This window comes from Saccoglossus kowalevskii, chromosome 7 (assembly GCF_978046115.1).
Source record: "Saccoglossus kowalevskii chromosome 7, keSacKowa6.1, whole genome shotgun sequence".
NCBI classification, from domain to species: domain Eukaryota; kingdom Metazoa; phylum Hemichordata; class Enteropneusta; family Harrimaniidae; genus Saccoglossus; species Saccoglossus kowalevskii.
The window spans coordinates 19,364,739-19,380,016 of record NC_140647.1 but is presented as its reverse complement, the minus strand read 5'-3'; the positions used below and the strand labels follow the sequence as shown (position 1 = coordinate 19,380,016).

Genomic DNA, 15,278 nt, shown 5'->3' with positions numbered 1-15,278 from the left:
ATAGGATACACTTTATGTGATCTGGTAAATCTTCTTTTAGCCATTGGTCGATACACAGTCCCTCTATCACCGGTCTCGAAACGGTCGCTGTCCTAATGTCCTATTGCGCGTAGCGGGTAAATAGACCATTGACACTTATACGTAAAGCGCAGTTGACGCAACTTGTCAGGGGTCATCTTCAAGTTGATAGAGGGACTGTGGTCGATACAATATTCCCATTCTTTGTTTCCATTAAATCTTTATTATATCTGAATGTTAAAAATTCAAAAACAAATTTATTTTACCAAACCGTACATCCCATGTTTATTACACTAGTTATCTCTATGTTCATCGTATCATTTCGTTCACTGGACTTTACCATCGTTACCATAGTTACAGGCAAATCAACTTATTTTTGCTCATCTGGTTATATTATATATTGTCTAATAATACTGTTCTACATTCACGGTTCACAAAAGTAGCAATACTTTTTGTAACAGATTTTCTGAAAACACATCATAAATTATTCTACTCGGTGTGTTGAATTTCTACATTGTGAGTAAGCCATAATTTACAATTCAGTTCTCTGTACACTGTAAGCACTTATCATGACCCCGTTACACAGTATACCTGGATAGTGTGTACGCCCGGACAATAAACAAACTGCTAATCTGACCTCAATGCTCAAAACAATTCTAAATTAATTCGAGCAAACACTTGTCGAATAACTTGTTTTGCATACAATTGATGTCAACACGAGACGTCACATATTGAACGCACATCATGATAACCTGTGACATCGGTGATAACTCCTCCAATCACGGACTAGTATTTGAAGGCGTGTACAGAGGTGTGTCGTTATACATAACTGTTATTCAGTTGACTATCGAGTTACAGGTAAGGATGGGATAGTCTTTAAATTCTTTTCTTTTTTTAAATTAAGAGTATCTAATTACTTTTATAGTTTTTATTTTAAACGTTAAAGAACGGCAATCGTCGTGCCGCGTCCTGTTCGATATGGGACCCCATATGGGACTCATAGCGACACATACAACGCGGGTAAAATACATTGTTTATTTACATGAAATTCGAAAACGAGCTGCGCGACGACCACCGAGCTTTAATAGACGTGTCTGACAGTTAACGCAATTTGAAATACCATATAATATTACTTACGTCGTTCTGCGCATAGCAAGCTGCCAATAATGTGGTGCCTGGGACACAAATTACAATGTATATCACAAAAAAATGGGGAGGGAAATTGCCTAATGAAATGGTTATTGTCGAGTATTTCAATAATTACGCACCTGATACTAGTATACAAACATACAATTTTCTATATTACGCTTCATATATTGCCATTCCTATTGGAGGTGATTCCTGTGTGACTTGCCGATATCCCGTGCAAATACACGGCACGTTAAACTGTATCGGAAATGTCAATTATTATCGTGGTTATATATAGCTCCACTTGACATAATAGACGTGCTCTGTATAATCACAAGTTAGAGCACGCTAATCCGGGAGGGGGGGGGGTAATATCACATTTGCGTTCCTAATCTTATTTAACAATTTTTAATATTATAGACCAAGACACACAAAAATAATTTTAAGACGACCTTGAAAAAGGTTATCTTCCAGCGCCTGGCCCGCTGTTCCTGATTTTTAAGAGTGGACTTTGAACTCAACTGCACCAGACGACACACGGTTAAAGCGGGAGGATCGTCACCTGCGCACGCGCGGGAATTGAGTCCCAAGCGATGATGACAACACACGCTAAGAGCGCAAAGGCTCATGGATAGACACTTGTTTGTAAACAATGACACGCCATGGCCACCTGACGCATGCGTAGGTGACAACTCCCCCGCTTCAAATATGCCTAGTTATGTGAACCGATGTTTCTAAAATAGCTTTCCACATACGTTGACCGGCGGACAACAAAACTGAAATGAAACAAACTTATATATACCATGGATGCACTAACAGTACTTTGTTAGTACGTCCATGTACAGTATATACAAAGTGTTTATCATGCCTGATGTTTATGACAAAGTTGCTAATCGTTAAAGGGTAGTGGGCGTCGCGTCGCATCGTTTTCGAAATGGGACTCACAGCGAAGTACACAACGTGTGTAAAATACATTGTTTACATCATTTTCTTACACGCGCTGCGCGACGACCACGCCCTTTAAGGTGGACGTGTTTGATATGCGTCCCATACTATGCACAACAATGGCGTGGGTCACACGAGAACACAGTGCCTCTTAAAAGAAAAGTCATAGTTACATAAGTTACTTATTGTGTTTTAGAAAGTATTCTGCAGTAAACTCTGTCACCTTTTTCAGAACCATGACTTCTGAGCAAGATTCCACGGAAACCGCCCCACAAACCGAAACACGGCGAGATACGCTGAATATTATTCTACTTGGTCGCACCGGAAGTGGGAAGAGTGCCACCGGAAATAGCATAATTGGAGAACGAGTTTTCCACAGTGCCCGATCTTTAGTTTCAGCCACAGAAAAAACTCAATGGGCGTCGTCCCAATTTGGGCAAAGAAAGATCGTTGTGATCGACACTCCGGGACTGTTCGACAATCGCGATGATTCCTCACAATCCCACGTGTTGACAGAAGTGAGCAAAAGTATCGGCATTGCCGTGAGTCAAGGTGACGGGATAGATGCCCTTGTCCTCACGCTCAATGCGGATGAACGATTAACGGAAGAGCATATAGCTGGCATCAAAGTCATACGCCAAGTATTCGGGGATAATATTATGAATAGGGTGATAGTTTTATTTACCAGGAAAGACCAGCTTGACCAGGAAGGTATGACACTGGACCAATACTTGTCTGATGTGCCGCCGTTCCTGAAGCGGCTTTTCCGCGACTGTGGTAATCGGGTCATGGCATTTGATAATGACACAGATACATGTAACACTCAAGACAAACAAGATCAAGTCGATAAGCTTATTGAGATGGTGGACAAAACTAATGAGCAGAATGGCAATAAACCATTCAACAACCACCTGACTGAGCGTGTGAAGGAGATATTGAAAATGGATAGAGATCAATATAACGGGGATGCCGATGAGGCAGTGAAAATGCAGTGTGTGGATATCGCTAATGGCGATGCAATTATTATAAGAAACATAGCCGCCGTGTTCTTTCGTATTTTATCTCATGCACTTCGTCTACTATGGGGACAATTGTAAATAAGGTTATCGGGAGGCAAGATAGTTAAATCACCTGCATTCCACGCCCAGCCTGTAAAAATACCGGACAACGATCGACCAGGTCGAAAGTTCGACTTTTATCTTTTACTGATTGCTGCCAGGGCGTTACTATATAAGAGACGGAATGACACACTAGTTGAATATACAATTTAAAACGATTTAATGCTAAGCATAAGTTTTTTTTTAAATTAGTAAACGAACGAGGTTATACAGACTATAATTTTTATGTCTTTGACATTGCACTGCTAGTTATACTCGCTCCATATACAAATAACGTTTCTTGCTGTACATTGCTAGTTGCAAATATATATATATACTCTTTTAATACGGCGGAATAATATGGCCTCACATTGGAATACTTAGTTCTGTTTAATGAATGTCGTGCACACCATACAGCTGGTAATTCCTGCATTTAAATTAACAAGTGTGATCAATCCCGTAGGACGATAATGAACTTGCGCACTGATGACTAACACATCATTTAAATATGAACAATTCTAGTTGTATTCTTACTCTACTGCACAGCACACCGTAATTATTAATGTACTAATCACTTAAAATAGAATATCCAAAATACGAATTCTCACCAAATGCGTCGTATTTAAAGGGCTTGTTCACAGTAGATTTGGATAAATGCTGTTGGATCCACAAACTTCGAACATCTGTCAGTTAAACTGTAGTAAAAATGTGTTTATTTCACGCACAGTCCTTCTGGGGACTGTGTTTCTAGGTATGCAGATTAGTAAACTGCCATGGTTGTATTTATCAAATGGTTGTTGATTGCAACTTTGTTGGATTGGATAGATGAGAGTTCCTCCTATTGAAACAGATGCAATGAATTTTCTTAGAGGAACAATGTAAATAAACCTTAGCAGTGTATATACGCAAAATGTATGAAGTTATTAATAAGAAAATAAAGCATTCAATAAATCATTTGTGAATTATCAAAACCATTCTCAATTTGTATTTCAAGCGAGTAACTGTATGTGTCATGTGTCTACAAGTAGTTATTTTGGCCATATTCATCTATATAATAGGATGACTGTTGACTGTGTATTATGATCAAGCCATTCACAGCCCTATCGGCATGGACTATTTATTATACCCCTGAGAACACAGTGTTGATGGTGTGAGATGAGTAACAAACTTGAAATACTTTTAGGAAACATGAAGAGGGGCATCTCTCAATAATTCTAATGTATGCACATTCATACAATCCATTCATCACCTTACCTGGAAAGCTAGTGACTTGCACTTTTGATAATCCACAGGTGTCTACATGGAATGATTTTTGAAGCTAATTCAATGGCTTCATGGAGATACTTACCTACTATGGACTTTTACATGAAGAAATCTCGTTTGAGTATATTTAGCATACAGAGAGATGCAACAATTCCGCATGGCAATCAAGTGAATTTAGTTTTAGTGGGAATCACTGGGAGTGGAAAAAGTGCAACGGGAAATAGTCTACTGGGCAGAAAGGCTTTTCAGAGTAAGCTGAGCCAGAAAGCAGTGACAGAGAGAGTACAGTGGAATAGAAGAGTTGCTGATCGTGAGACTCTTATAATCGATACACCTGGGTTATTTGATAATCGCTCAAAGTTCCTGCATGAACATACATTGTACGAAATATGTAAATGTATTGATATAGCTAAAAGCCAAACTGGGCAGGGTATACATGCAATTCTTTTGACAATTAATTCAAATAGTCGAATAACGAAGGAAAGTGAACAAGCCATTGAGATTCTTCACAGATTATTTGGTAGCACTTTCACCAACTTTCTTATTATCGTCTTTACTAGAGGAGATGTGCTAGAAAAAGACAAATTAACTCTGGAACAATTTCTTTGTAGCGTACCATCTTGCTTCAAGACACTGCTCAAAGAGTGTAACAATCGATGTATTGTTTTCAACAACAGAACAAAAAATGGACAAACTAATCAGCGACAGTTCTCAAAACTTTTGAATATTATTGATGACATGACTGAAGTTAATGGCAATCAAACTTTGTTAGAGGATATCAGTGGAAATGTAGAGATCATTATCAAAGAAATAGGCAACGACAATCATAATATTCTGTACACAGGACTTACTGAGGATATACTAGACTCATTGGAGGAAGCAAACAAATACAGCATTTGTAGAGATACATCACCTTGATATTCTAAAATGTGTTTGGTATCATACTGATTTGCTTTAAGTTAAACCCAATTTAAATGGTAATACAAGAGATTAGTGTTCCCAAGTGAAGTACAGCCAGGTTGCATTTTCTTTAAAATTAGTTGATGTTCCTGACTCCAGGAAGAAGTAAAATATAGTGATCACAAAAAGAGAATCTTGCTGAGAAATCAAACAAGAACACCAGTTTATTATAACTGGATCAGCATAATCAGTATCCGTCCAGTAAAATTGAGCCACACTGGAGGAATAACCTGTATGATCTCTACTAATATTGATAACCCTAGAAGTGAGTTTTGTAATATAGTGTTTGAGAACATAATATACAATGAACATAATATAATTAACAAGGACGGAAAAAATATCTAAAATTTATTCAACAGCTTTTTCCATTTGCTAATGCATATAATAAACCAATAACAAATAACCAACTAATGCTATACTGTTGCTATGGTTTTGCCAAATCAAAATGCTTCTTCTTGGTTGCTTTGACTTAACTACTTCAATCGGTACCACAACCATGCTGATCAGACAATCTTGCATCACAATTCTCTGACTCTGTACTACAACATTTTAGATGTTACTCTGATTCTGATTCTGCTTTGGTACTACAATCTTGCTTCTCAGATGGTACTGCATCATTCTCATCACCATCATTTTCTTTTTGCTCAGATACTACTTCATTAATTTCTGACAATACTTCCTCCGTACCTTTCAAATGTTGCTGTGACTCCACTGCGTCCATACCATCATCTTGCTGCTCTGACGGCACTGCATTACCATCACATTCCTCCTGCACTGCGATTGCTTCATTTGGTGGTTGATTGGATGTTACTATCACATTACTATCACATGGCTTCTCTGACGATGATAACTCTGTGGCATTAGATTGCTGCAGTGTTGTTGCTGTCTTCTCATCATCACACTGGTTTTGTAGTACCACCACCTCAGGACTATCACATACTGGGAGTGACAATGTCATCTCAGTATCATCATATTGGCGATCAGATGATACTGTCTCAGATTGCAGCTTGTCTTTGTCAGTGCTTGTTTTAACTGCCTCAGTTATACTCTGCTTTGATGTCACTGTACTTGCTATATGATTGTTTAAATGATCTTCTTCAGATAAGGCTTGATTTCCCATAGCTTGAGTTGATAGGCCTTCAATCGATGAAGACACAGATGTTGTTATGGGTGTTGATGTTTTCCTGGACACTGTTTTCTTAGACAGGGCTTGCAGAGATTTTGACGTGCCCGGTTGGCTTTTGTCTACTGTCTGTGGACATAAGTATAAGAAAGAATTATTATTAGGATATAACACGACTGTTTGTTTTATTACAACTACTAGCAAGCGACCTGTTGGGCATTCATAACAACATTATTTGTGAATAGATTTTCGGAATAAAGTTAACCCTTTGTTGAAACACGCCAATCACTTGACAAAGCAAAGTTTGAAAAAAAAAATCAGTCTCTAATGATTTTCAACAGCCAAAACAGCAGTCCATCAGTCATCAATATCAATTTTGTCAAATAAAATGGTCACCTGTAACAAACTCAAATTCAGATCATTACACAAACTAACTCTTATCTACAATGTATGTGGACCAACATACTACCTGTTTACTAAATTGATCAATCTCCATTTGCATTGTTATACATCTAGCACTGAAAACAATAGATCTTACCATTTATTGAAAAAAATCTTCTTGCAATCGTTCAAAATGTATTTATTTTCACATTTTCAACATTCAAAGTTTTCAATAGTTGATCTAAATAACATTTAAGAATATTGACATATTATCACTATCATAGGAAAAAAGAATACTGCCACAGAATACAAAAGTTTGCACAATGCAATACTCTTCAGTTGTCATTTTTTGACATTATTTCTCACTGAATTCTAAGTACAACTATCAGTAATGTATATTAATAATGCGGTTATCATGTCAATTTTATATATGTCGGCCATCCATAATTCCTGTGATAACCTTGTATCTATCAAACAAATATGATAGGTGACAATTTTAACAGACTAAAATGGCAATGACTATTACAGCGGGCGCAAGATATTTACATACACCTGACTCCCGCACCCGGTAGGTAATTACCGAGGCACTTTGCAACATTACTTTGCAAATATAAAAAAAAGAATTATTGTTGACAAAATGAAAGTAACTGATATACATCAAGTTGACAATTTTGAATCAAATCATGAAACAAAATGATGTGCATAGTAGTTTATTTCAAATTAAATTCATGCAAACCCAAGCCTAAAAACAGTATAACTAAATTATGAATCTCTCATTTTCCTCATTTTTCCAATAGTACAGAAACTAATAATGAGAAATAAGTAGAACAGTTATATAAAACACAGTAACAAATGATTATACATTTACCGCTTCTGTTTGTACTTCAAAGCTAGATACAAGATTCTTGACACTTCCTTTACCAGCAAACCACTGTGAGGAGAGGTTGGTTTCCAGACTTTCTTCCACTGAACTAAGATAAGCACAGACATACATTACTGAATTATAACATATTCTCATTTCTCTCACTGTAATGACATATGGGTTTTATAGAAAACAGTAAAAAATTGACCTAAAATGACCAGTAATGAAAGGGAAATGAGTTTCAGATTACTGCAAACCATCTAATCAAAGAAAGCTTAGAATGAACTCCTGTATCTTGAAGTTATTGGAGGCATGAAGTACAAATAAGGAATACTGAAGCACATCTTCAATACACATGAAGCAGGATTGCATTTATTGAACATGTATATCTATATATTTACCATGTTTCATTAAATTCTGTTGATATGGCACTTGACAAACAATTGATAATGCTTAAATTTAGCTAATTAATATGCAAATTAGGTCATTTATATGCACAGATTTCAACCAAAAACTAATCAGATCTGTGCAATATCCCAAGGTATCTATGTACCAAGTTTCAATGCACTAACCACAAAGATCAATGTCAATTGACTGTTTTTTAAAGCAAATTACCAAAGTTAAGGTATTTTGTTTTGATAAAATAGAAGCTTTTTATCTTATTTTAGATATACAGTACATATTTCTTCTCCCCACATCCTGGAAGTATTTATCATCATACATGCTAGCCCACACTGTGAAATAACTATTATTGATCTTACATACTTTTCACAAGAAGGCCTATCCCAAATGCTGGCATTGCTATCATTTTCATATATAGTCGCTGTGGAAGTTTGGCTGTCCAAACTGCTTGGTACCGCTGTGGATGCTACTGTCTCAGGTTGATGACTAAAAAGAAGAAGTAACAAGACAAACTATTCTCTGTTAGATCAGGCTGAGTTTTGATCTGGCACTGTATACAATATGCACAAACAAACAAAAATGTATGTGCAACCAGAAATCCACTATCTGTGATCATTATTAGAGCATGGAAGGTACTAACCGTTAGTACCTTTCATGATCACAAGAATGGTTGATGACCTTGTCTATAACGAACATGGGAAATGGAGGGAAATGATACTGAAAAAACCAAAGAAACCGCCATTTAACCACTTATTGAGCAGATACAGATCAAACATTAGTTTGATGAATGCCATATAGTTTCAACAGAACATGAATATATTTCAAAAACCATATATCCATCAGTCAGTCAAAAAGAACTGTGTTCATTATAGTTTTATAGTGCTTAATTAACTTTATAGTATCACCCTTCCACTTTTAAAGGTTTCTGCAGTCACATGAAACTTAAAGTCACATGATTGGGAATTTTGTTTGTGCTTTAAAATCCCTCAAGATATATTGTCAAGTCTGTAATTACCAATTAGTCGTGTCATTTACAGCAGACTCCTTATCTATTTCAATGGTATCTGAAGAAGGAAAATGTAAAATATATTAATAACTATAAGAAAGCATTCAAAGCAACAAACCAAGACTAAAAATTGATAAACTGCATGTCTGTACCGATTTAAAACAAATGATTGACACTTTAAATTGTATGGTCTATAGCCATGAAAATACTTCTAAGTTCTAGATAATAAACTATGACAGATTATCTAGTTGGTTGTTAACAGAAGCATAGTACTTTTTGAAAGCTTACTGCAATTTTCATTATTATATGTATTATTATATGTAATGTTTTATTTTTCCATAATTCAAATCTGGTGTTTAGTGCTTTTGTTTCATTTATCTACCGGTAGAATGGGTCTTACCGACTGGTGTTGGCTCACTATTTAAGCTTTCTTGTGACTCTGATGGAGTTTGACTGTTTGAGATTGACTCAGATTTCTTGCATTCAACCGTTTTCTTCTCATTCTCTGACTGTTCTCGACGTCTTCTAAATGCGTAATTTACTACATTTTGAATTCTATTCACACATGCAGCTACGTAACCTTGATAATAAAAATAATGTTCCAATAATAAATTGCATATGCAAATAAACAAACAAATATTACAACATGAAATTCACTCATGCAATCATGGCATTGCCTCGTCACTGCAGAGAGACATTCTACCTACCACACCACACCACACACATTAATTAAGATAGGAACAAAAGAAAACAGTATCCATGTACATGTTCCACATTTTCCTTGCAACTATCAGCATAGCTATTTTTGTAGAATATAAAAACATAAATTTGAATAAACTACCTTAATTTTATAATCTAAATATTTGGCAAAAATATCAAAAATATCTAGTGCTTGTTTTTCAATTTCTAGCCATATTTATGTAGAACAGGATCACGCATGTACCATATAGGACTTGTGTCTGATTATTTATCTCAATACATTGGTGTATTACCCGAGTGACTTTTGGCACTTCTTTCTACATCTGATGATGGTTCTGATATTTTCTTCTCATTGAAGTGTTCTCTAGATAATCTGTTATCTATAGATATGGGTCTTTCTTGTTTGGCTAACTAGAAATAGTTATCAAATGCAATGTAGTCAATACAATATATAGGCTTCAAGACATGGGTCAATAAACAGCTTCAAAATAAAATTCCCCAATATATACAGTCTGTATTGTATTTTCCTACAATTGCTTGCAATTGCACATTATTGACCTTCATTTTGGCCAATAGCACTTGTTCCCAGTACTAAACTTTACTCTTGTTTGAGTGTTGGTTTCTATTTTGGTGAATATTACTTGATCCTACTATAACTTTCAATTTGGGTTCACTTTTGAACTTTCATCCAACAGCACCAGCCTACAGAATTGGCCATAACTAAGGCCGATAACATTTTTTGGCTTTTACATTTACATGTAAGTCAATAGTACTTAGTCAGATATCCAGTGGTGTTACACAAAATAAAAGCTGTATAATCACATGACAATATTAAAATGAAGTTTTGAATGTTACCTTTAATGAAGCTCCTTTGAGAATCATAGCTATCTGCTCTAAATTAAAAACTCTTTCTTCTGGTGAAACGGCCAAATTCGATTGCAAAACTTCATTATATGGTTTTGGGAGGACTTTGTTTTCATCATCCATAGCATATAAAACTTTATTCTCCTTTAATAATTTGCGTTTTATAGTGAGAGGAAGCGTTTCCCCCCAAGGAACGTCTCCTGTTGGTGAATTAGAGAAAATGTTGTTATGCTGGAAAATTAGAACATTCGGAGAACGTACGTAAATAGCAAGAATATAGACTTCTTTTTCTATATTTAAATGCATATATACATAGCTTCAAAGTTTTGTTTTAAAAATGAGATATTATTTATTAGAAGCAATAATGTACATATTATATTAAAAAAAAGAAAGATGACCCCAAAAAATCGCTACCCAGATTGTTTAGTTACATAGTAGTACATATCAGTGCACACATAAAATTCAACATTTGCAAATAAACACATTACATTGAACTTTTGCAAATAAACACATTACATTCAACATTTACAAATAAGCAAATTACATTCAACATTTGCAAATAAACACATAACACATAACATTCAACATTTACATTACCTGTAAATATCTCCCACAGAACTGTGGAAAAACTATAAATATCAGACTCAACACTTGGTGGTTCTCCTGCCATCAGTTCTGGTGCCATCCAGTTGTATGTGGACATTGGAGATATTAAATGTCTAACTTTGCTTCTTTTCTGGTTTCCAGAATCAAAGTCCCTACAAAGTAAAGTTATTATCCAGTATTAGTATAGGTAATTGTACGGGTTTTTCGGGCCTTCGGTCGAGTGAGGTTTATAACAATTCTACGCACAACAGTGAAGTTTAGAATTGTAAACCTGTGAGAACCCGTTTAAATACCGACTTATACCACGAAATAAGAGGAAACGGGAATACAAATAAAAAAATATCCACGGTTTTGCGATGTTATTCGGTGGTCGACCAATACGGATCAGCATATGAATTAGCCATCGCCCTACATCTGGGTATGCATATATTTTTTTCTGATTGGTACTTAATGATGTAATCATTGGTGCTTAATGATGTAATGCAATGATCTGATTGGTCGACAGACTGACTACACATACCCAGGAGGATCAGTGGGGCAAAACACGAGCGTGTCATTCATTCCCACTCCGGCATTACTTCAGCATGGACACTTATTCAGATGTCTTCCACTCTGAGTATACTCCCGAAATTGAAAACGTTCGCCAGTATAGTGATCCAAAAAATCCACGTTGTGTGATAAAACTACTGACAAAGTACTTGAATTGTCTACCCCCATCTAATCTATTTTACCTACGCTCCTGTGTGAGCAAGGGTGGGACATTGCAATACTCTAAGCAAAAGATCGGGATTAAGACTCTACGCCAATATTCGTCGAAAATGTGTGATCTGGCAGGCATAACAGGATACCACACAGGTCATTCTGGCAAGGTTAGTATGTGTTAGAATTGCAATCACGTTCATTAGTAAGTTAATAATACACGCTTGTTCGTCTTTTTTGTTGTACGAGGCAATAGAATATTAAGTTTTGGTAATTATGCACGTGAATTGCGAGCTTGAAATGCTGACTCTTTTGTTATTTATTAATGTATAACTGATTAAATTTTATGTTATTTCGAGGTTACAGCAGCCACTTCGATGAGCAACTTATCAAAGAAAGCACCGGGCACCGCTCTGATGATGGTCTGCGCACATACAAGCGAACCAGCACTTCACTGCAGAAAACAGTGTATGATGTTCTGCAACTGCCAAATCCAGTGGTTGAACCTGGCATCAAGGACCAAAAAGAACGCGTGTCATCACCTCATCGTACGCAACCAATAGTGACCACCATTCAAAGTCTATGTAGAGTTTCCTTTCAAGGCATTTCTATTCAAATTCAACATGGCGATAAAAAAGTAAATATTATGTCGTAATTTTGTACTGATTAATTCATTAAAAGCAGGTGCTTTAAAGCACCTTCTATCTGTCTTGAATATTTCATTGACTGAAGTGGTTTTACGTATCATATGTAAATTAGTAAACCTTCACGGTTACATTGATATTCAAATTATAAACCTTACAGTTTTATTCACATGTTAATTAAGTCTATTCATAAAACCGTAAGGTTTAATAATTTGAATATCAATGTAACCGTAAAGGTTTACTAATCTGCATAAGAACAACAGGTGTTACAGTAATAAATGAACGCCGAGAACAATGGTACACGTGACCTAGAGTGGTATAATTTTTAACAAGCAGCCTCTTGGCTGAGATAGCTCCGCTGTTAGCAATGCACATTTCGATTAAAGAACAGAAGATATCATTAGAAAATGAACAATATGCATAGTATCAATGCAATGGGACTTGCTGTTTTCAACAAGAATTCAAAAATATCATTTTTGACCATAGAAGAAAATATCACTTTTTACCAAAAATGACAATAATATTCATCAAAATTAGAGAATTGAAGATATCATCATGAAATGAACAAATTTGAGAGTGGTCCATATGTAGTATCTATATATGTAATATCAAAGCAATTGGACTTGCGGTTTCTAACAAGAAGTTGAAAATATCACTTTTACCAAAAATGACAAAAATATTCACCAAATTTAGAGAATTAAAGATACCATTACAAAATGAACAAATCTGAGAGGTCCACATGTAGTACCTATATATATAATATCAAAGCAATAGGTGATTTTCCGAACAATTGCGAGATCTCGCGAGATGCATGAAAGACGCGCGTCTCACGTCTGCCGCAAAAATCGAACAATTTGATTTTGAACTTGAATTTCTTTATTTCGCAGCTTACATTGACCGGCCGATCTTCGACAGAGGAATATTGCTTCTGAATACCCTCACTTAATCAAAATTGCCTATCATCAAATGTGGACAGCACATTATTAAGCATGGAAATGTCCCCGAAATACTTTCGCGTTTGTCGAATCCCACGCGATGTTTGACGCGACTACGACGCTATGACCTTTGTTTGTCCTGTTTCTACGTTCGATTTCACGCATAACGCGTGATTCTCGCAGTGTACGGAAAATAGTCTATTGGACTTGTCGTTTTTAACAAGAAGTCGAAAATATCACTTATTACCAAAAATGACAAAAATATTCACCAAAATTAGAAAATTAAAGATATCATTATGAAATGAACAAATTTGAGAGTGGTCCACATGTAGTACCTATATATGTAATATCAAAGCAATTGGACTTGTGTTTTTTAACAAGAAGTCGAAAGTATCACTTTTTACCAAAATGACAAAAATATTCACCAAAATTAAAGAATTGAAGATATCATTACAAAATGAACAAATCTGAGAGAGATCCACATGTAGTACCTATATATGTAATATCAAAGCAATTGGACTTGCGGTTTTTAACAAGAAGTCGAAAATATCACTTTTTACCAAAAATGACAAAAATATTCACCAAAATTAAAGAATTGAAGATATGATCATGAAATGAACAAATCTGAGAGAGGTCTACCCAAGGTACATATACACCAAGTATCAAAGCATTCAGACTTGTAGTTTTCAAGAAGAAATCGAAAATGTAAAACATTAACACGGACGACAGACGACGGACGACGGACACCGGACGACGACGAACAATCACTCATATGATAAGCTCCGCTCGACAAAGTCGACAGCAGAGCTAAAAATCATTTACTTGCATAAATCAGTCTTTTTTTACTAATGTACAGAAATGTTAATATAAAGGTACATTACCTCTCAACCATGAATTCTAGATTTCCTAGCTTAGCTATGCTAGTATGAGTAAGATGAATACTGTGAGAAGATATATTACAGTGAAAGTAACCCATACTGTGTAAATATATCAGTGCTTCACAAATCTGAAACAATAATTCACACCCAGTACCTATTGACATTGCCCTGCAAATCTAAAATAAAGCAAAAATATTAAATGATTTTTGAGGTTTATTTACAGTATAATGTTTCTTTATTGATGTTTTTGACATTTGTGGGATATGAATATGGGTGGTAAATATTAAAATAGTGAATTTATGTAATTTATTTATACCTCGTGATGATGGAGTTGATAGAAGAGAGTTCCTAAGTCAGCTCTTTCAAAGACTAACCACATAGAATCTAAATTGTCAGTGTTACATATACCCATTAACAGCAGTAGACTGGGATGCCGTAATTGACTGAAATGATAAAAACTCACCAGTCGGTATGGTCATGTGGTATTTATTACTGGAATTTAAAACATAAAACAAGCACCACACATAAAACAAAACAAAAATGTGCTTTCCAGACAAAGACGCTTTTTATTTAATATGCAAATTGTGCTAATGCTTTATTCCAACCTCAGATAAAGCAGGGAATGTAAAGTTTAGTGGCTGTTGACTAAACAGTGGATAAACCACTTGGACATAGCAATGTAATTCTGTATATTATGAATTTAAAAACTAATGTTAGAATAGGTCATTTAGATTGTTGATAGGTGAGGCTTGCATTATTGTAATCACA

General features: G+C 35.5%; 2 protein-coding genes and 1 long non-coding RNA gene across 3 annotated transcripts; 2 read left to right on the top strand and 1 right to left on the bottom strand.

Annotated features, from left to right (window-relative positions):
* Positions 1-812: 812 nt before the first annotated feature.
* Positions 813-3,419, top strand: LOC102802500 (GTPase IMAP family member 7-like). Its single transcript, XM_006813915.3, has 2 exons — positions 813-876; positions 2,324-3,419. Exon 2 carries the CDS (start codon positions 2,328-2,330, stop codon positions 3,186-3,188), a length of 861 nt encoding a protein of 286 aa, XP_006813978.2. The 5' UTR covers positions 813-876; positions 2,324-2,327; the 3' UTR covers positions 3,189-3,419.
* A 1,122-nt stretch (positions 3,420-4,541) lies between these two features.
* Positions 4,542-5,369, top strand: LOC102802610 (uncharacterized). Its single transcript, XM_006813916.1, has one exon. The coding sequence runs from the start codon at positions 4,542-4,544 to the stop codon at positions 5,367-5,369; it is 828 nt and encodes a 275-aa protein (XP_006813979.1).
* Positions 5,370-9,686: 4,317 nt separating this feature from the next.
* LOC144348032 (uncharacterized) lies at positions 9,687-10,217 on the bottom strand. Its single transcript, XR_013419763.1, has 2 exons — positions 10,178-10,217; positions 9,687-9,765 (listed from the first exon to the last, which is right to left on the bottom strand). It is a non-coding gene; the product is annotated as an uncharacterized LOC144348032 (long non-coding RNA).
* Between the last annotated feature and the right edge of the window lie 5,061 nt (positions 10,218-15,278).